At 45.9% G+C, this 23,370-nt stretch overlaps 1 protein-coding gene across 2 annotated transcripts in view; it reads right to left on the reverse strand.

Moving 5' to 3' along the window:
• Positions 1 to 5,498: 5,498 nt before the first annotated feature.
• The window catches only part of H6PD (hexose-6-phosphate dehydrogenase/glucose 1-dehydrogenase), a 24,778-nt gene continuing 6,906 nt past the window's right edge, over positions 5,499 to 23,370 (reverse strand). The window contains exons 1-6 of one of the 2 annotated variants that reach the window (XM_075329361.1): positions 21,660 to 21,798; positions 20,138 to 20,346; positions 16,239 to 16,884; positions 15,342 to 15,459; positions 12,903 to 13,172; positions 5,499 to 8,793 (exon numbers count right to left, since the gene is read on the reverse strand). In XM_075329361.1, the coding sequence (XP_075185476.1) occupies positions 7,439 to 8,793; positions 12,903 to 13,172; positions 15,342 to 15,459; positions 16,239 to 16,865 (2,370 nt within the window). In that variant the 5' untranslated portion in view covers positions 16,866 to 16,884; positions 20,138 to 20,346; positions 21,660 to 21,798 and the 3' untranslated portion in view covers positions 5,499 to 7,438. Of the gene's footprint in view, positions 8,794 to 12,902; positions 13,173 to 15,341; positions 15,460 to 16,238; positions 16,885 to 20,137; positions 20,347 to 21,659; positions 21,799 to 23,370 lie in introns of those variants that run through there. The other variant, XM_075329360.1, reaches the window with a different exon arrangement.

Raw genomic sequence — 23,370 nt, forward strand, 5'->3', positions numbered from 1 at the left:
CATCTACCATTGAATAACATGGGTCTCCGTGTGTACGTGTCTCCGGTACGTGCAAATACGTACCGCACACGTACAAATTACACGGATGTGTGCTGCGGGTCTAAAGTGGCAAACAATAATCTTCAACTCTGCGAAAAGAAAAGAAACATACAAAAAACAACTGCAAAACAATTGGGTCTTTTGAAAAAGTTGCAAATGATTAATTAAAAAATATCTGGAATTGGCCAACTATGAATAAACAATACGAGAGGCTTAAAAAGCCCAAAACAGATAATGAATGAGGTGGAAAAAATTAAGACAACTAAATTGAGAAATATTCAGTGACGAATCTACTGTATAGTTATTTTGTTTTGTGATCTTAATATTTTTTCCTGTTTTTTCTTTTTAATAGAGAAGACTTTGTGAACATGAATTAAAAAAAACAGGGGGAAAACAGAGCCAAAGACCTAAAGAGTTAAAAAAAACAACACAAAATAATGCACTGTATATAGCACGTTTCACGCTTCCACACCATTTATTGCCACAAATGAGAATAAAAAACAAAAAAAAAAAAAGTGAAAAACCACCAAACAAGAAACACTGAGAAAAACATGAAACCACCGCAACAATAACCTTTACCCACCGTGCCATTCATATTATGGATATCATTATACATGGCAGAGGGGAATTTGGACCAATGCAGGATCTGGATATGACTTCTAGTAACTACTGTGTTTTTAGTTCTGCCTGAAAAAGTTTTATTTTTCACAAATATTTTCATATTCCCGGATGGGCTGCAGTGTGTTTATAATGAAAAAATATAAACAATGTATAGTTATAAAATATTACTGAAAATGAGTTACAAAGTTTATCACATGAATACATTGTAACCTGGAATATCGGCACCACCTAGTGGTTTGTAAGTGTAATTGATTTTCTGCATTGAGTTGTGATCAGTGATGAGCGAGCGCTGCCATGTTCGGGAGCTCGAAACAAATAGGTTGGACCCTCGGATGGAGCGACTAGAGGAAGATCTTCCAGAAAAATGCTCGAGTTCCCCATTCACTTCCATTATACTCTCTACACGAGTTGAGCCCATCCAAGCATCCGACTAGTTACAAGCACCCGAGCATGGTAGTGCCCGCTCATCACTGGTTATGAGTACAGAGCACCTGAGCATGGTAGTGCCCGCTCATCACTAGTTACCAGTACTGAGCACCTGAGCATGGTAGTGCCCGCTCATCACTATTTACCAGTACTGAGCACCTGAGCATGGTAGTGCCCGCTCAACACTAGTTACCAGTACTGAGCACCCGAGCATGGTAGTACCCGCTCATCACTAGTTACCAGTACTGAGCACCTGAGCATGGTAGTGCCCGCTCATCACTAGTTACCAGTACTGAGCACCGGAGCATGGTAGTGCCCGCTCATCACTAGTTACCAGTACTGAGCACCGGAGCATGGTAGTGCCCGCTCATCACTAGTTACCAGTACTGAGCACCCGAGCATGGTAGTGCCCGCTCATCACTAGTTACCAGTACTGAGCACCGGAGCATGGTAGTGCCCGCTCATCACTAGTTACGAGTACTGAGCACCCGAGCATGGTAGTGCCCACTCATCACTAGTTACCAGTACTGAGCACCTGAGCATGGTAGTGCCCGCTCATCACTAGTTACCAGTACTGAGCACCTGAGCATGGTAGTGCCCACTCATCACTAGTTACCAGTACTGAGCACCCGAGCATGGTAGTGCCCGCTCATCACTAGTTACGAGTACTGAGCACCCGAGCATGGTAGTGCCCGCTCATCACTAGTTACGAGTACAGAGCACCTGAGCATGGTAGTGCCCGCTCATCACTAGTTACGAGTACAGAGCACCGGAGCATGGTAGTGCCCGCTCATCACTAGTTACCAGTACTGAGCACCTGAGCATGGTAGTGCCCGCTCATCACTAGTTACGAGTACAGAGCACCTGAGCATGGTAGTGCCCGCTCATCACTAGTTACGAGTACAGAGCACCTGAGCATGGTAGTGCTCACTCATCACTAGTTATGAGTACTGAGCACCTGAGCATGGTAGTGCCCGCTCATCACTAGTTACGAGTACAGAGCACCTGAGCATGGTAGTGCCTGCTCATCACTAGTTACGAGTACCGAGCACCGGAGCATGGTAGTGCCCGCTCATCACTAGTTACGAGTACAGAGCACCGGAGCATGGTAGTGCCCGCTCATCACTAGTTACCAGTACTGAGCACCTGAGCATGGTAGTGCCCGCTCATCACTAGTTACAAGTACTGAGCACTCGAGCATAGTAGTGCCCACTCATCACTAGTTACGAGTACTGAGCACCTGAGCATGGTAGTGCCCGCTTATCACTAGTTACGAGTACCGAGCACATGAGCATGGTAGTGCCCACTCATCACTAGTTACCAGTACTGAGCACCTGAGCATGGTAGTGCCCGCTCATCACTAGTTACCAGTACTAAGCACCTGAGCATGGTAGTGCCCGCTCATCACTAGTTACCAGTACTGAGCACCTGAGCATGGTAGTGCCCACTCATCACTAGTTGCGAGTACTGAGCACCTGAGCATGGTAGTGCCCACTCATCACTAGTTACCAGTACTGAGCACCTGAGCATGGTAGTGCCCGCTTATCACTAGTTACGAGTACAGAGCACCTGAGCATGGTAGTGCCCGCTCATCACTAGTTACCAGTACTGAGCACCTGAGCATGGTAGTGCTCACTCATCACTAGTTACCAGTACTGAGCACCTGAGCATGGTAGTGCCCGCTCATCACTAGTTACCAGTACTGAGCACCTGAGCATGGTAGTGCCCGCTCATCACTAGTTACCAGTACTGAGCACCTGAGCATGGTAGTACCCGCTCATCACTAGTTACCAGTACCGAGCATCCGAGCATGGTAGTGCCCGCTCATCACTAGTTACCAGTACTGAGCACCTGAGCATGGTAGTGCTCACTCATCACTAGTTACCAGTACTGAGCACCTGAGCATGGTAGTGCCCGCTCATCACTAGTTATGTGTACTGAGCACCCGAGCATGGTAGTGCCCGCTCATCACTAGTTACCAGTACTGAGCACCTGAGCATGGTAGTGCCCGCTCATCACTAGTTACCAGTACTGAGCACCTGAGCATGGTAGTGCTCACTCATCACTAGTTACCAGTACTGAGCACCTGAGCATGGTAGTGCCCGCTCATCACTAGTTACCAGTACTGAGCACCTGAGCATGGTAGTGCCCGCTCATCACTAGTTACCAGTACTGAGCACCTGAGCATGGTAGTACCCGCTCATCACTAGTTACCAGTACCGAGCATCCGAGCATGGTAGTGCCCGCTCATCACTAGTTACCAGTACTGAGCACCTGAGCATGGTAGTGCTCACTCATCACTAGTTACCAGTACTGAGCACCTGAGCATGGTAGTGCCCGCTCATCACTAGTTATGTGTACTGAGCACCCGAGCATGGTAGTGCCCGCTCATCACTAGTTACCAGTACTGAGCACCTGAGCATGGTAGTGCCCGCTCATCACTAGTTACCAGTACTGAGCACCTGAGCATGGTAGAGCCCACTCATTAAAAATTGTGACTTCTGGTAAAACCACCCTGCGCCACAGAACTGCTACGACTTTCACACTAATGAAAACCTGATGTTCCTGTAATGACTGCAATGGACTTCACTTTAAACACAGCCATCCCCATTTGTCTAGCAGGAGCACATACTGTATATTATATATACTGTACATGATGGTGAGGTGCGACCGAAAAATCCAACCTTACTATATTTCAGAGTGCACAAATCTCCTCATCAGAAGGCCACGAAGCGGAACAAGAACATCCTTCCAAATAGAGAAAATAAATTACAGATTTCAATTTAGCAAAAAAAATAATTCTATTTATTTTGGAAAAATACAAACATTTGACATGGTGCGTTACTTTTTCTGCAACACATTTTTACTTATTTCATAAAAAAATACCCCACAATTCAGGAAAGGTTTGTGATGGAAATACTATAAAACAGGTACACACATCAAACGTGAAACTGATAAAAGCGATATGTGACCACAGAAAGTGACCTACTGGGTACATGGATATTAGCAGCAACAGCATGGCTCAGACCTGTCTCTTGTGTAGAAGCCTGCTGAGCTGCCAATCTGTGCATGTACATTGTACAGGAGGGGGAGGAGGTGAGCTGTGACATCACCTAATGTGAATAGTGCATCCTGTGTTATCGACTGTATATAGCAGTGATATCAGTCATTGTACATGAGGGGAGGAGGTGAGCTGTGACATCACCTATTGCGAATGGTGGATCCTGTATTATCTACTGTATATAGAGGTTTTATCAGTTATTGTACAGAAGGAGGAGGAGGTGAGCTGTGACATCACATATTGTGAATGGTGGATCCGGTGTTATCTACTGTATATAGAGGTGTTATCAGTTATTGTACAGAAGGAGGAGGTGAGCTGTGAGGTTTTCCTTTTTCAGTGATGGATCTTGTCTTATCTACTATATGAAAAGGTGTTAACTTTCATTGTAATCCACATCTGGGATGATAATGAGATAGCTGAAAAGTCTTCTGTACAAAACAGAAAGTCTAGAATAGGCCTTATGGTCACTTTATTTTTTTTTTTTAAATACAGATAGTGATGTAAAAAACTGGAAAGAAAAAAAGTTTAACAAATACACTGAAAAGCAAACTGTCAGCAGATTTGTGCTATGTAATCTGAGAGGGGCATGACATAGGGGCAGAGAGCCCGATTTCAGTGATATCTATGTCAATTAATGGGCTGCTTGTTGCAGTTTTAACAGAATCCCTATTTTCTCTGCTGAAGATGTAATAGTGCTCAGAATACTGAGCTGTGTATAACCCCGCCCACACCACCGATTGGCAGCTTCCTGTGTACACTTTATATTCACAAAAAGCTACCAATCAGGGGGCGCGGGGTTACACAGATGCGCAGGACTAGACTGCACATGAGACCTAGTCCTGTAGTGATAATCTCCTGCTGATAAAACACTGATTGTATTGAAACTGCAACACAAAGTATAACATAAAAACTAGATTTAAATAATAGCTCATTATCTAATAAATCATTTCATATTAGTTAATTGTACCATTAACAGTTTACACAAATATTGGAGATAGTCAGTAGTCATTCGGTAACATTCAGAGGTCTATTTCACATTAACATTCTTAGAAATTTAAGTACAGGCCATTCAGGTAAATGTAACTCCGTACTGGAAGGTGTTGTTATAGATTGATAGCAAAATTTTCTTTAGGGGGGTGTATTGGTATCACACCAGGTGCTGTAGAATATGATGCAAATAATAAGCTATTTTGATAGCTTTTTCATTGTTTTTTTTTTTGTTTTTTTTTTAAAGGAGAAATGTGCAGCAACCCAAAAAAGAAAAACAAATGAAAAATGCAAATCTAGAGCTCCAATTCTTTTTTTTTTCCATAGGGGTAATTTATTTAATATTTTCAGAGTGTTGTAGTCGTATTATTTTTATTATTATTATTATTATTATTATATATTATTATTTTCTTATTTGTACATTGGGAAATGGTTTGGAACGGTGTGTTAAAAACTTTTTTCTAATCTTGCTTTTTTTAATTTCCTATTTTCTTTTTTTAGTCTCTCTAAGGGTCTTCAGCTTGCTTATCCAAAAGAAATGGCTTCATAGGAGTACAAAAAAAACCCCAAATACCAGGGGGTGATGGAGGCCTTCAGAATCAGCGGCCTGCGGTTGCATCACGGCGATGGAAAGATGGGCACCAGAATGGATGACGCCAGCTATATATTGCAGGATTTCTGTGGTTAAACAGCAGCGATTGGAGTTAGCTCCGATCGCTGCAGTTAGAGGCAGGTGCTGGTTGCATAATACAGCAGGCACCCAATGTGTATGCTGGCGGCTCCGCTCTTGAGCCTTGTGCTATATTGCGGTATCTCTGTGGCTAAACATCAGCAATCGGAGTTAGCTCTGATCGCTGCAGTTAGAGACAGGTGCCAGTTGTACAATACAGGTGGCACCCAATGTATATGTTGCAGGCTCTGCTCTTGAGCCTTACTCCATACACATGCATCCGACATGTATGGTGAATGGTAGGAAGGAGATAGATGGCACCAACACATTTCAACTTCACATTAAACATACCAGAAATATTGGAGATGGATGGAATGAAATGCAATATAACCTTGTGGAGAAAAAGAAAAAACAAAAAAACAAAAATTGCATTTATAAGTAGTCATATAGGTCTAATTGAAAAAAATAAAGAATGGAAAGTATATAATCTATATAGTGATGATCTGTCACTGGATATATGATCCTGATAAGGGGGTGATCTTCTCACAGATGTGGGGATATAAACGTTTTAGAAACTGCATACGCCCCTACATTTGTAAACCGCCAATGAAGGGAGAAGAAAAGTCACATTATTTCTAGGGATACGTCATGTAAAAGTAGATAAAAAAGGCTGTAAAAGCTTCAGTGCTCACTAATGCTGTGTGTGAATGGAAACTAAAAAACAAAAAAAAAACCAAAAAAAAACAAAAACAGATTAATCCCCCTGGATGTGGATCCACAGTTGAAGAAGGTAAAACCTCCCGGATTTGGATCCGCAGTTGGAGAAGGTAAAACTTCCCGGATGTGGATCCGCAGTTGGAGAAGGTAAAACTTCCCGGATGTGGATCCACAGTTGGAGAAGGTGATACCTCCCGGATGTGGATCCGCAGTTGGAGAAGGTGATACCTCCCGGATGTGGATCCGCAGTTGGAGAAGGTGATACCTCCCGGATGTGGATCCACAGTTGGAGAAGGTGATACCTTACGGATGTGGATCCACAGTTGGAGAAGGTGATACCTCCCGGATGTGGATCCGCAGTTGGAGAAGGTGATACCTTACGGATGTGGATCCACAGTTGGAGAAGGCGATACCTCCCAGATTTGGATCCGCAGTTGGAGAAGGTGATACCTTACGGATGTGGATCCGCAGTTGGAGAAGGTAAAACTTCCCAGATGTGGATCCGCAGTTGGAGAAGGTAAAACTTCCCGGATGTGGATCAGCAGTTGGAGAAGGTAAAATTTCCCGGATGCGGATCCGCAGTTGGAGAAGGTAAAACTTCCCGGATGTGGATCCGCAGTTGGAGAAGGTAAAACTTCCCGGATGCGGATCCGCAGTTGGAGAAGGTAAAACTTCCCGGATGTGGATCCGCAGTTGGAGAAGGTGATACCTCCCAGATTTGGATCGGCAGTTGGAGAAGGTGAAACCTCCCGGATCTGGATCGGCAGTTGGAGAAGGTGAAACCTCCTGAATGTGGATCCACAGTTGGAGAAGGTGAAACTTCCCAGATGTGGATACACAGTTAGAGAACTTAAGCCCCTCTGACTGTGACAGAGACCACGCATAAGGCACTTGGGGGATCAGATCATAAAATTATTTCATCTAAACATAGCATCATAATCAATATACCAAACCAACTGGCCAAATTCAGGATTTATGCCAAAGATTGGCCATTTCTTGGGTTTACGCTCCGCTCTGCTGATCAGGGTTACAATATCGTGCTTCCCTTTACCCAGTACAAGGACAGCTACTTTCTTGGCTTTATTAATGAGTGGGAGGCTAAGGCTCAACCGGTTTGTGGGCTTTTGTGGACTTTCTGAATACACCACAAGTTTATCACCTGTGATGCCATCATCGTAGCCAGGGAAGATGGAAGCTGTGTGGCCGTCATTCCCCAAGCCTAAAAGTACCAGGTCAAAACTGGAATTGCTCACAAGAGCAGATATTTCTTGTGCATACTCCTCGGCACCCTTGTCCTCCTCGGCGCAGAGTCTCTGGTTCCTGTGCACCGGCATAGGGTGTATATTCACATAGGGGACCCTCACCCGCTGCAAGAGATGTCTTTCAAGGTTTCCGAAATTAGAGTCTGTGTCTGTGAAAGGCACACACCTCTCATCCACCATCCACAAGTGAGTATTTTTCCAGGGGAAGCCGTAATGGTGCTTAGACAACCTTTCAAACAAAGCAATGGGACTGGAGCCTCCGGAGAGAGCCAAGTGGAAGGTTCCTTTACTCTTGATGGCCTCTTCAGCAGCTGTTTGGATGTCTTCTGCCAATTTCTGTATGAGCGGCTCTGCCCAGTTAGACACCATGGTGTTACCTAGGAAGATGGACTGGGCAGAAGCAAATGTATTCATTTTTTGGTCCATACCCAAAAGCTCTACGTCCTCCTTTATAACAAAGCGTAGACCCCTCTGTTCTATCACAAAGTCCAGCAATGCCCCGGTATCTGCTCCTCCGGGGTAGATCCTGGGCGTCTGGTTGTCCACACTTTGCAGCAGTCGAGTCCAGAACTTCCAAGAAGCTAGCAGGTTCTTGGAAGTGACGAAGGAGCCCTTCCTTCCACGGTAGATATTTGATATCAGCACGGTGTAAGCATCTTTTTCTTGAATTGGACAATACACATAATAATCATGGATAGACTGTCCAAAAAATGAGATGCTGGGGAGTTCCGATGCCTCCTTCCATTGGCTTAAGGGAAGACTTGGCTTGAAAAGACCCCGTGAAACTAGAACAGCTGGAAAATTCAGGGCCCCGTTTCCAATGTGGAAGATGATCTGTTTGGGTTGACACGAACTTTTTACCGTTTCTTCCGTCGATTCTTTTTGAACACAAAACGAATTATCTTTAAAGACCACTCTGACGTAAGATGTCCTCTCGTCCAGGTCCTTTCCAGAAACCAGGAGAAACGGCACTCCTTCCCATCGAGCATTGTCAATATAGATAAGGACACCTTCAAAATGGAAACGAAGAGTCAAAAACACAACACGGAATGCACCAAAACAGTCAAAGAAAAATGGTCAGCTCTTTGGACAAGTCTACGTTAAGCTATGGAATCTTTTTACTGAGGCTTTGGAGCAGAAAATAAAGATTTTCAAGGGGTTTGGAGGAAGATTTGAAGAGTTTCATCTCTAAAAACTCCTTGAAAAACTCTCTGTGCACATAGCTTCAATACTGAAAAAACAGCGAGACCTTGGCGAGAAAACCACACAAAATTGCATTGGAAAAATTTACTTTTGGGACCGAGGGGCATTATGTATCATATATAGTAGAACCTAAATCTGGTCTTCTCAAAAAGGTGGTCTGTCCTAAGTTTCAATGTTCCTGCATTTACAATTAGATACTAGAGATTTTTTCCTAGTACTCAGACTCAAGTGGGCTTTACACGGGAGCGATATCGGTGACTATATCGCTATCTTGCGTACCCGCCCCCTTGTTTGTGCGACACAGGCATATCGCTGCCCGTCGCGCACAAAATCGCGCTCCCCCGTCACACGGCTTACCTGTCCTGCGACGTCGCTCTGGCCGGCGATCCGCCTCCTTTCTAAGGGGGTGGGTCGTTTGGTATCACAGCGACGTCACACGGCAGGCGTCCAATAGAAGTGGAGGGGCGGAGATGAGCGGGACGCAACATGCCGCCCACCTCCTTCCTTCAGCATTGCCGGTGGACGCAGGTAAGGAGATGTTCCTCGCTCCTGCGGTGTCACACCTAGCGATGTGTGCTGCCGCAGGAACGAGGAACAACATCGATAATTAGAAATAAACGATATTTGGTTTTAGGACGAGCTCTCCACGGCAAACAATTTTTGCCACTTTTGCGATCGTTTTAGGTCGCACAAAAGTGTCACACGCTGCGATATCGTTAATGGCGCCGGATGTGCGTCACTAACGGCGTGACCCCGACGAGAAAACTAACGATATCGTAGCGTGTAAAGCCCCCTTTATTCCTGGAAATCTATGAATAAAGTAACAACTGGGAACAACTATCCTCCTTCTCATAGGAACAGTAATGGAGTAATAAATGGTAGCCACGTTGGGGACACGTCCCACTGACAAGAATAAGGCTCAGTTTTTTGGACCTGATCCACTCCAAAATCTTCCATAAGGCCCCCTCAGACGTCCGTGTTTCAGGTACGTGTGACATCCATTTTTAACACGGATGCCACATGTACCCATGTTAGTCTCTGGAGTTACACACATGTACTTGTTTTCATACCAGTCGCGTGGCCCCGCACGCACACACGGAGACATGTCCTTTTTTTCTCTGGCAGCACGGGTGTCACACAGATCGCATACTGATGTGATCCATGTGACATCAGTGTTACAGGTACCGGAGAGAACACGGGTCTGTGAAATAAAAAGATCTTCTATATTCACCTGTATCCAGCACTGTTTTCTTCGGCTCTGCTGCCTCCCGCTCCTGACCCCTGCTCATTATACATTGATTATTCACTGCAGCTTGGGCCTGGAAGCCGGAGCATCGCTGGGGACAGCAGTGCCTGAGAGAACATTGGGGGCCGCATTGCCGGTGACAGGTGAGTATTCAGCAAGCAGTGTGTGTGCAGTGACGTCCAGGAGGTCATCGGAGTTCCCAATGAACTCTGATGAACCCGTGAAGTCACCTTCGTGACACCCGCTGTAGCGCAGATGTCGCCAGGGTGTCATCAGGAGGTCATCCAAGTTCATTGGGAACTCCGATGACCTCCTAGACGTCACTGCACACACAGTTTTGGCAGCATACTCACCTGTTACCTGCGATGCGGTCCCTGATGATGTCCCAAGTGATGCTGTCCCCGATGTTCTCTTTGGCGTTGCTGTGCTTGGTACTATCCCCGTCGCTGCTCCGGCTTGCAGGTCCCCAGTGCAGTGAGTAATCAATGAGTATAATGAGCGGTGGTCAGGAGCGGGAGGCAGCAGAGCCGAAGAAAACAGCGCTGGATACAAGTGAATAAATCTTTTTATTTCAAAGACCTCTGCTTTCTCCGGTACGTGTCAGTCACACTGATGTCACATGTATGACCATACCGATGTGTGTGGCTTGTACCTGATTAAACACGGATGTCTGAAAGGGGTCTCAAACAGCTTCAAAAATGCTTGAAATATTCTAATAATTTTTATCACAAATATAATCTGTAGGTTCTTGTAGAAATTTTTCTCAGCGTCTTTTTATCCTGACCTGGTTTTGAGAAATGCCTAGTAGAAAAAAAAAAAGGACATGTCACTTCTATGGAACAGATTCAGATGGAAGGATCTCCTAACTAAACATTATCCAGTCACAATGCTGCAAAAAAATAAAAAAGACGCTTCATGGAGGGAGAAAAAAAAAACAAAAAAAAAATCTTTCAAGATTCTTTAAGGACATGTTCACACTGAGGGTTTTTTTTTTTGGAGCAGAAATCTCCCCACTCAGTTTCTGTTCCAAAAACTCATCAAAATGACCCATGCTTCGATTCGTTGAAGTGTTTACGCCTGGAATTCGGGAGTAAAACACTTTGAAAAGTTTCCACATTTTTGTGCAAACTACCATGTTTCCCCAAAAATAAACCCTACCGTAACCCTAACCCTACCCTAACATGTTTCAGCCTTTTCGGCGTGAGGCCTAAATATAAGCCCTTCCCCGAAAATAAGCTATAGTTGCAGTTCAATAGTGAAGTGTATATGCAGCTAAAAGGACACTTGATTGTAGAAAGCAGATACCCCCAAAAGATAGACAAAAGAAGACCCCACAATCATACCAGATGCTGAACGGGAGGACCTGCAGTAGAACGCATCAAGGACCTGTGGTGGAATACACACCCACACACATAATATTGCACACACACACACACACACACACACACACACACAACATCCAGTGATACCTATTGCTTACGGCTGGCAGGGCAACCTAGGATGCAGTGCAGCATGAGGACCTGCAGCGGAACGCGTAGGGGACCTGCGGCGGAACGCATAGGGGTCCTGCGGCGGAACGCATAGGGGACCTGCAACGGAACGCATAGGGGACCTGCGATGGAACGCATAGGGGACCTGCGATGGAACGCATAGGGGACCTGCGATGGAACGCATAGGGGTCCTGCGGCGGAACGCATAGGGGACCTGCGGCGGAACGCATAGGGGACCTGCGACGGAACGCATAGGGGACCTGCGACGGAACGCATAGGGGACCTGCGACAGAACGCATAGGGGACCTGCGATGGAACGCATAGGGGACCTGCGACGGAACGCATAGGGGGACCTGCGACGGAACGCATAGGGGGACCTGCGGCGGAACACATAGGGGGACCTGCAGCAGAACGCATAGGGAACCTGCGGCAGAATGCATAGAGGACCTACGGCGGAACGCATAAAGCACCTGTGGCGGAGTGCATTGAGGACCTGCGGCGGAACGCATCTAGGGACTGCAGTGGAACGCATCGAGGACCTGGGGCGGAACGCATCGATGCAATCTGATGTGTGTGAGCGCTGGTCGGAGGGGAGGATCACTGCAGCATAGCTGCTGGGAGCGCCCGCCGAGAATGACAGAAGGACCTGGGAGTGAGCAGATGTCTGGGGTCTGGCATGTATGATTCTCTTGGGGGGTCTACCTTTTTGGGGCGTAAACTTACCCCCATCCCGTGTTACCTTGAAAATAAGCGCTAGGGCATTTTTCGGTGAAAAAAATAATATAAGACATTGTCTTATTTTGGGGGAAACACGGTGTATAGCATGCACAAAAATGTTAATATATTTGGCGTTTTCGGGCCAGTTCCGGCTTGAGGGGCCGAGCTTGGACAGTGCAGGGCGGGATGTGTTGTGGTAAAGCTCGATGGAAACTTCATAACAGGCTATGGCAAAACTTACCACTAATATTACTCCTGTCTGGATATTGTGCTGAAAAGCTCAAGAGCGAGCACGGCTAGTGGTCACGGCCAAAAGCAGCCATGAGTACCCGGCCGGTCTTGGCACATTAGTCAGGAATTAGCATAAGATTTTGGCCTTTATTATGTCCCCGTGCAGAAGTCTGTGGTGCTGTGTAAGGAAACCTATTGTTCTGCAAAGAAGAGTTTTCTAAAGGCAACTCACCGGCAAATGTCTGCGTCTTGGTAAAATAATTTGGGTTCTTCTCCGTCTCCTCCCTCACCTGCGGCAGGTAGTTCTGATACTGACCGGTGACGGCGCTGTTGTGTTCCGGAGACTGGAGGGAGCCCAGTAATTCCAGCTTCGCTCTCAGGACGTCGTCTGAGTTACTGAGGTTTCGGGGAACTTCCATCGCCAACAAGGTCAAGATTTCTGTCAAGTGGTTCTGGATAACGTCCCTTATGACCCCGTATTCTTCATAAAAGCTGGTGCGGCCTGTACACCCCCGAAAAGTGAGAATTAAAAGGGGTTATTCCAATCTCCAAGATCCTATCCCAATATGTAGTAGGTGTAATAATATTAGAAAATACCTCCAATTAGAAATGTAGTATAGTTTTCCTGATTCACTATATCGCTTGCCTCATGTGCAGGGCATTGCAAAACCAGGTATCCATGGTTACGACCACTAGCAACTAACTGACTGTGACTATGAGTGGTCGTAACTATGGAAACCTAAGGTCCTGCAATGCTCTGAGCATGAGGTAACGACAGTGAATCAGGAGAACTATACTACATTTCTAATTGGAGGTATTTTCTAATATTTTTATTATTACACCTACTACATATTAGGATAGGATCTTGGAGATGGGAATACCCCTTTAAGGATCTTTTTATCAGTATTTAAAGTCATGGTATCAAAGTAATAAAGGGAAAGCTTGGAAACGTCTCCTGTGACCCAAAACTGGAGACGTTCCACATTTCATATAACAATGTAGCCGATGGGGAGCACAGCTCTGCTTTACCCATAATTTGTTGCTCACACAGGCCTATGGCTTAAAGAGATATTCCCGTCCAATATGTAGTAGGTGTAATAATAATAATAATAATAATAATAATATTAGCAAATCCCACCAATTAGAAATGTAGTATAGTTCTCATGATTAATTATATCACTTACTTCATGTGCAGGGCATTGCAGCTTAGGTATCCAAGGTTATGACCACTCATTTAGTGACAGTTAGTTGCTTGTGGTCGTAGCCTTGGATACCTAAGCTGCAATGCCCTGCACATGAGGTCATTACCTTGGATACCTAAGCTGCAATGCCCTGCACATGGAGTCATAACCTTGGATACCTAAGCTGCAATGCCCTGCATATGAGGTCATAACCTTGGATACCTAAGCTGCAATACCCTACACATGGGGTCGTAACCTTGGATACCTAAGCTGCAATACCCTGCACATGAGGTCATAACCTTGGATACCTAAGCTGCAATACCCTGCACATGAGGTCATAACCTTGGATACCTAAGCTGCAATACCCTGCACATAAGGTCATAACCTTGGATACCTAAGCTACAATACCCTGCACATAAGGTCATAACCTTGGATACCTAAGCTGCAATACCCTGCACATGAGGTCATAACCTTGGATACCTAAGCTGCAATACCCTGCACATAAGGTCATAACCTTGGATACCTAAGCTGCAATACCCTGCACATAAGGTCATAACCTTGGATACCTAAGCTGCAATACCCTGCACATGAGGTCATAACCTTGGATACCTAAGCTGCAATACCCTGCACATGAGGTCGTAACCTTGGATACCTAAGCTACAATGCCCTGCACATGAGATCGTAACCTGTCGTGACACGGCTATATTAAGAGAAGTAAACTAAATTTCGAATTGGAAATATATGCTAATATTATTGCACCTACTACATATTAGGATAAGATCTTGGAGATGGGTATAACCCTTAAAGGGGGGGGGGGGAGGACAATTAGGATAGTGTGCAAAGTGGTAAATTACAATATATACAAGTCTATGGGACATTATTTTATTAAGGTGGTTTCAGAAGCCCAATATCCACCAGCTGCAGTTTGTTTTTAAAAAGAAAAACAAACTGTGCTTTACTTCCCCTCCCCGGGTCCAGCACAGAGTCTCTGCCACTGTTCTCAGTGTCTGTTACTTATTGCAGCCAATGGATGAGCTTAGCAGCTCATGGCATCGACTCAGGCAGCGCCGCTGAGCTCAATGATTGGCTGCAGCGAGTGTCAACGTGACATCAGCTCTGCAGACAATAACAGACCTGGGACTGTAGGGGCAGAGACTCAGCACCGGACCTGGGAAGGGTGAGTAAAGCACGATAAATGAGCAACATAGTGATTGGATCGTTGGCCATTAAAAGCATTGTCGGCAGCAGAGGGGATGTGCTGCCGACAACGTGCACACTGGCACACTGTATTAAAGGGGTATTCCCATCTCCAGGATCCTATCCCAATATATAGTAGGAGTAATAATATTAGCAAACACCTCCAATTAGAAATGTAGTATAGTTCTCCTGATTAGATGTCTCTTACCTCATGAGCAGGGCATTGCAGCTTAGATATCCATTCGGAACCTCCATAAGTCATTTTCTAAGACAAGGCAAAGGAATAGAAATACCTTTTGCGTCGACTGTTTCCTTCATTACAATCTCCACTCTCTCCACGTGGTGTCTGTTCCATATCAGATCTAGGTGTTTTTGGTGCCGACGTCGGAAGGGAAGAATCTGCTCCACGGTCTACAGGAAAAACGACTTGGAAATAAATAATGGAAATAAATCTATGCTGGAAGAGGAGGAGGGTCGGTCTCTATCTGCACTGGGTGTCCGGTCTGCAAAGCTATGTCCAGGCATAACATAGGTGGCATTTTAGTTCAAGCTATTGGCGCAAAAGAGGGGAATGAATGTTCCAGCACCTATGGTGCTGACAGGATGCTGATAAAAAAAAAACAAAAAAAAACACCCTGTACTAAAAAATAGCAAATGGTTAGTTATTGAGTATAAGATTAGGGACAGTTCCTGCACATATTAGACTGCTATGTGTACTAAAAGCAGTTTTAGCTTATTGTAGGGGAAGAGGGTAGAAAAATTATGCTTTTCTGTAAAAGAGCAATTTTAAAAGGGGTTATCCACTTTTATATTGACAGCCTATGAATAGGATAGGGTATCAATATTAGATTTGCAGGGGTGTAAATTTTTGGCACCCCCACCAATCAGCTATTACTACGGCCAGGTGTAATCAGTTGCGCAGCAGAACAGCACAGCTTCGTCAGCTGTATAGTGGCCATGTTAGTGAAGCTTCATACTCTGGTATTTTACACCAGTGTCGGACATTTCTGACACAAAACACTCCCAGTATTGAACGTACCACAAAACGTGTCCGTTGCGGAGGTCATTGATCCACAGCACAGGGAGACAGACGCTCACATAGAGGTAAATACATCTGGCAATTGCTTATATAACAATCGCTGAGCTAGGCGAGTCCGGATACTACACCTACAGAGTGGCCAATATCTCACCTGTTTTCCCAGGTAATGGTCGACTCTGTAGATCTCCTCTTCTCTGAAGTACGTCTGCATAACATTGACCAGATTCAGCGCCGACTCGTAGTCATGGCCGAAAGGTTTCTCCAGCACTATGCGGAGCCAGGCACCAGGTGGTGGGCGGCAGCTGCCATTGATGTGCTGTGCAATATCGGCGTACGCAAATGGTGGAACGGATAAGTAGAACAACCTGCCGGCCTCATGGAGACCCTCCTGCGCCAGCGACGTCAGTATGTCCTGGTGCAGCGCGGTGTAGTTATCGGCGGTTTTCAGCTGCCGGTAGCGGGTCAGTTTCAGAAACTGGTCCTTGACGAGGGCGCACTTATCGGGGTGAACGTCTGCCGGGCAGCTCAGGGCCTTCAGTGCATTGAATAGTAATGTCTCTGCCTTTTCCGGAGGAGTCAGAGCCGCTCCATGGAAGCTGAAGCTATGGCCACTATTGACCTCATTTAGATATAACTGGAACAGACCCTGCCACAGATATTTCTTGGCCAAATCACCAGTGGCCCCGAGAAGTACTACAGATATATGGCCTTTACTCTCCTTACAGACGACCGCAACGGAGCCAACCAGGAGGAAGCAAAACAGGGCTCTCAGCAGCATCGTGACCGGAATATTTCGGCTGAAAGAAAGGGAAAAAAATTATTGGGAAAAGTCCAACTGGATCATTGGTCTTGTATTTTATAGAGTAGAACAAGCAGCAACAGACTGAAAAAGAACTCACCTCCACCATAGCTTAGATTATTCAGTGTATCAGATGTAATGATACAGCTCTGATCTCCTGGTCTAACCTCCTGCATGATTAGATGTTGGAAGATCAGACCACAGATGGCTTACCTTTCAAAAATGGTCCCTATGGTGGAGAAGGAGTACAACTGAGTTTAGATGTGTCTCATTACAAACCCTTCTATCACATCTCTTAATCTCTAGCACTGTTGGCTTTGCTGTAGTGCCTTTCTAGAGATGAATCACACTTATTTCAGTTGAGCTCAAAAGTTGGTTTGAGCACAACAGACATAACTAACTTATCGCCGGACAGGCTGTGTGTGGGAGGGAGGGACAGTACAACAGAGCTGACAATCCTAGAGAGGAGGAGAGATGATAAAAGGAGTCTGTAATGTGACACAACTAAACTCAGTTGTGCTCCACCTCACCCACTCAGGGACATTATCTGAGAGGTGTCAGTAATCTGTGCTCTAATCTCTCAACACTTTCTAATCATGGAGGAAGCTAGACCAGGTGATCAGAGTTGTATCCTTACATCTCACACATTGAGAAACCTAAGCTATGGTGGGGGGCGTGTTCTTGTTCTGCTCTGTGTGCTGCTTGCTTATGATTGGGCCACTCACACAGGGAGAAGAACTACACGCCCCCAGGAAAAACTCTGATAACTTTTGTGAAATCCAAATACTTTGACCACTAAGATCACAACAATGGCAAGGCATAATTAAAAAAAAAAAATATATATACCGTATTTTCGCTTTATAAGATACATACTGCAGGGTCCAGGGGAGGTGGGGGCAGCTCTGGAGTGGTGCTGGGGGCTGGTGAAGCTGCGGGAGGGAGCCTTTGATCTCCTCCTCCCGCTCATATAATATGCACTGCAGCTGTCCATCACCGTGGTGCTGAAACCGCACCGTGGTGATGGGCTGGGGCAGCGGCGCATATTATATCTGTCTGCGCCCCCCTTTGATGTTAGATATTGCCCCCATACTGCTGCCCATAGTAAAATAAAAAAAAAAAGCTTTACTTACCTCCAGTGCTGATCTCCAGCTGACAGCTGCCGCTGTCATCAGGCACGCAGAGATGATATCACTCTGCTGTGCCGATCACATGACCGGCACCAAGAACCAGGAAGTGGAGGAGGTCGGAGCTCAACCACAAGGAGGGAGACAAGAGGAGGGACAGCGCTGGAGAAGGTAAGGAAAGAGTGTTTTATTTTACTATGGCAGCAGTATGGGGGCCATATCTAACACAGGGGAGGTGTGACATCTATAGTGACCATGGGCAGCAGTATGGGGGCCATATCTAACACAGGAGAGGTGTGACATTTATAGTGGCCATGGGCAGCAGTATGGGGGCCATATCTAACACAGGGGAGGTGTGCCATCTATAGGGGCCATGGGCAGCACAGGGGGACGTGTGCCATCCATAGGAAACCTGTGTTAGCTGTAGGAGGTGTGTACCATCTATAGGAGACCTGTGCCAGCTGTAGGAGAAGTGTGCCATCTATAGGAGACCTGTGCCAGCTGTAGGGGACGAGTGCCATCCATAGGAGACCTGTGCCAGCTGTAGGAGACGTGAGCCATCTACAGGAGACCTGTGCCAGCTGTAGGGGACATGTGCCATCCATAGGAGACTTTTGCTAGCTGTAGGAGACGTGTGCCATCCATAGGAGACCTGTGCCAGCTGTAGGAGACGTGTGCCATCTATAGGAGACCTGTGCCAGCTGCAGGGGACATGTGCCAGCTATAGGGGACGTGTGCCAGCAATAGGAGACTTGTGCCAGGCTGCCAGCAATAGGGGACGCGTGCCAGCACAGGGGGACATGTGCCATAAATAGGGGACATGTGCCAGCAATAGGGGATGTGTGTCATCAATGGGGGACATGTGGCATCACTGGGGGACGTGTCCCAGCACAAGGGGGCTATATTCAATTTATGGGGGCCATATCCAGATTAAGGGGGGCTAATTTTAGGATGGGGGGCTATGAGGGATATATACCCTATATAATTTGTTAGGCTACTTTCACACATCCGGTATTTGCTCTGCGGCACAATACGGCGCTCTGCAGAAAAACCACAACCGTTTTTTTTGCCGCCGGTTGGGTTTTTTTTTGCATAGACTTACATTAGTGCCGTATTGTGCCGCATGGGTTTGTGGTCGGTCCGGTTTTTGCCGCATGCGGCAGATTTAGCCGATGCCGCGGCCGGATGAAACGTTGCCTGCAACGTTTTTTGCTCCGGCAAAAAACCCGCATCGCGCCGCATCCGGCCGCTGCGGCGCATTTTTCAATGCATGCCGGATGCGGCGTGATGCGGAAAAAACGCATCCGGCCGCCGCATGCGGTTTCTTCCACTGCGCATGCTCAGTAGCATGCCGCAACCAAAAAAAAACGGACGTGCCACATGTAAAAACTTATGCAAAGGATGCGGTGTGTTCGCCGCATCCGTTGCATAGCTTGCACAGCCGGATTGAGCCGCACTGCTCAAACCGGATGTGTGAAAGTAGCCTAAGACGGACACTGGCATTATAAGATGGACCCCATTTAACATTAAAAAAAAATTCTCTTTTCCTTCACCAAATTTGGGGGTGCGTCTAATAATCGGGTGCGTCTTATAAAGCGAAAAATACGGTGTGTGTGTGTATATATATATATATATATATATATATATATATTACACATCATGTTGTGCCTGATGGCAAAAAACTGATGTCTGAAAGCAGCCTTACTGAGCTGCTTAGTTTAGTATTTATAAAATCAAGGTTTAATCATCAGGAGATTATCACTACAGGACTACTTTGTGTGCTGGCAGGTAGTCCAGAATATACATGAGCTCTGTATAACTGCTAGATCTACAGTAGAGAGAATAGTGATTTTATCAAAATGACAGCAAAAACCTCAATAAGTGACACAGTGCTGGAATCAGGGTCTCTGTCTCTACAGATGGGAGAGCAAACACCTGATTTCCCCCCATAATATACTACTTTATGAGACAAGTCTCCCTTTTGATTCAGCAGATCTTATTTGTCAGGATGATCCGTGCAGAATTTGGTCATGGACGGTGCAATATTAGGGGCCACGGCGGCAGCCAACTGGACCGTGGACTTCTCATACCTAGAAGCTTCTATGATCAGTAATGCCGGCTGCTCACCTTGTCTGGAGATGTCATTCAGGATCCTCCTGCGCAGGCTGGAGAGTGCAAAAAGAGAAAACCTGCAGCCGATCCTACGAGAGCGACAGTTCAAGGATCCTCCTTGTTAATCATTACAGCAGAAAACTTTACGCAAGGATCAGGAAAAAAAAACAACCTTCTCTTCCCGGCAATGAGAGCTGCAGATTACCAAACCGCTCTAAGGAGATCTGCAAACAAAGAAATTCAATCAGAAAGGAGCAAGAAAGAGCCCAGAAGTTCCATCGCTGGAAATCAGAGCAAATCTTCAGCTACTTAACACACTTTTTCTGGCACGTTTATTTTACACTCCAAAAAACACATTTGGAAAAAAATTCTAGCATTTTTTCCTCATTTTTTGGTGCTTTTTTTTTTTTTTTTTAATAGGGCAGATTTACAGCATAAGGCCATGTTCACAACTAGCGTAAGGCTGTGTGCACACTGTGTTTTTATCGCTTTTTTCACGGATTGCACACGGAGAACACTCATTTGCCGAAATCACGGCACACGGAAGGCCATACGCACCTCTTACAAGTCCGTATAAAATGTGTTGGTTTTTTTTTTCACGGCAGTGTGAAAGAGGCCTAAGACGCCTATGTATTTAAGGCACCCACCCGTTAGGGGAGGTGCCTGCGCACCACCTTGAGTTAGTGTCCAGCTAGTTGTCAGGTTTCCTTATCCTAGTGTCCATTACCTATACCTGAATCTACCTTCCCATAGCTGCCTGTCCCTGACGTGCCCACCATACCCACCTGTCCAGCCTGCCTCAGTCATCCCGCCTTTACCTGAGTCCGTCACCTGTCCTGGGGGTCAGCTGCAACAGTCCCAGTCACTGACCAGGGAGTGGTACCTGGCGCTTGCCTCGTGGTAGGCGCTTAGTTAAGCCCCTCCAAGAAAAGGGATAAAACCGGGTCACCTCTGTGGTCCAGTGGGTCCACTAATACCGCTCGCTGCCTCTACACCGGCCGTAAGCGTTACACAAATCCTTATGTCAGCAAAGTCAATGAGAATCCTGAAGTGTAGTGCACACATTGAGGCTTTTTTCCTTGCAGATTTGGTGCAGACATTTTCTGCATGAAATCTGCACCTTAAGGCAGAAAAACGCACCAAAAAAAGTGTTTTTTGTGCGTTTTTGTGCCGTGCATTTTTTTTAATGAAGTCAATTGGTGGAAAATGCAGGAAAAAATGTACCAACAATTGCCAAATCTGCATGGAAAAAATAAGTAGCGAGCGCACATCACTTCAGAATTCTCATAGACTTTGCTGGCGTAAGGATAGGAATGCAGATGATTTGAGCCACAATCTGCACCAAATCTGCATTTAAAAAAAACGCATTGTGTGCACAAGGACTTACCACTACTAAAAACCTGTGGGAATCAAATGGTTACACCTGTGATGCAAACTGATACAATCAGTATTATGAAGCATTTATACATTTGTTGCGCTACACAGTAATGTATCAGAATATGGAATATTATGGCTCAGCTCCCAATCTTGTTCTTACCCTCCTGGAATTTGGCTTTACACTTTGTGACTGCAGCAGGGAAGGGGAATATGTTGTTGGAATTTTACAGTCGGTGAATGTAGGTGCCAGGCGTGCGCTCCCCTGGATGACAGCCCCCCCAGCACACAGGTATCTCCAGCATTTCTCAGTGTGAGTTCTGCACAAGCTTCCTCTGCAGGACGGCTCCCCCACAGCAGTGCTGAGAAAGCAGAGCACAGCCGGATAATTCACTGCTGCAGGATGTGGCAGTTATAGATACGAGGAGCCGCACATCATGACTCTTACCAAAAAGAGAAGTCCAGGCTTACTACACTGCGCAGCGAGCAAAGCCGCAACATGAGAAAGATAGGGGATATATAGTTTTCAAAAATGGACACAGACAGAAAAGGGCCCCTGTGCAAGAGCAATATATAGGTCCCTGTGCAAGAACAATATATAGGTCCCTGTGCAAGAACAATATATAGGTCCCTGTGCAAGAACAATATATAGGTCCCTGTGCAAGAACAATATATAGGTCCCTGTGCAAGAACAATATATAGGTCCCTGTCCAAGAACAATATATAGGTCCCTGTGCAAGAACAATATATAGGTCCCTGTGCAAGAACAATATATAGGTCCCTGTGCAAGAACAATATATGGGCCCCTGTGCAAGAACAATATATGTGTCCCTGTGCAAGAACAATATATGGGTCCCTGTGCAAGAACAATATATGGGTCCCTGTGCAAGAACAATATATAGGTCCCTGTGCAAGAACAATATATGGGTCCCTGTGCAAGAACAATATATAGGTCCCTGTGCAAGAACAATGTATGGGTCCCTGTGCAAGAACAATATATGGGTCCCTGTGCAAGAACAATATATGGGAACATGTGCAACAACAATATATGGACCCCTGTGCAAGAACAATATATAGGTCCCTGTGCAAGAACAATATATGGGACCCTGTGCAAGAACAATATATGGGCCCCTGTGCAAGAACAATATATGGGTCCCTGTGCAAGAACAATATATTGCCCCCTGTGCAAGAACAATATATGGGCCCCTGTGCAAGAACAATATATGGGCCCCTGTGCAAGAACAATATATTGGCCCCTGTGCAAGATCAATATATGGGCCCCTGTGCAAGAACAATATATGGGCCCCTGTGCAAGAACAATATATGGGTCCCTGTGCAAGAACAATATATGGGCCCCCGTGCAAGGACAATATATGGGTCCCTGTGCAAGCACAATATATAGTTCCCTGTGCAAGAACAATATATGGGCCCCTGTGCAAGAACAATATATGGGCCCCTGTGCAAGAACAATATATGGACCCTGTGCAAGAACAATATATTGGCCCCTGTGCAAGAACAATATATGGGCCCCTGTGCAAGGACAATATATGGGTCCATGTGCAAGAACAATATATGGGCCCCTGTGCAAGGACAATATATGGGTCCCTGTGCAAGAACAATATACGGGTCCCTGTGCAAGAACAATATACGGGTCCCTGTGCAAGAACAATATATGGGCCCCCGTGCAAGAACAATATATGGGCCCCCGTGCAAGAACAATATATGGGCCCCTGTGCAAGAATAATATATTGGTCCTTTGCAGCCCAAGAGCTCCTCATAGTGCACATTTCCGTCTGCATTAGAGGTGGTAGTCGCCCATAATAATGCACAATGGCACCTGATTTGGATGTAGAAATGGCCCCCTATCCTCTCAG

The sequence above is a fragment of the Anomaloglossus baeobatrachus genome, chromosome 11 (genome assembly GCF_048569485.1).
Source record: "Anomaloglossus baeobatrachus isolate aAnoBae1 chromosome 11, aAnoBae1.hap1, whole genome shotgun sequence".
NCBI lineage: Eukaryota > Metazoa > Chordata > Amphibia > Anura > Aromobatidae > Anomaloglossus > Anomaloglossus baeobatrachus.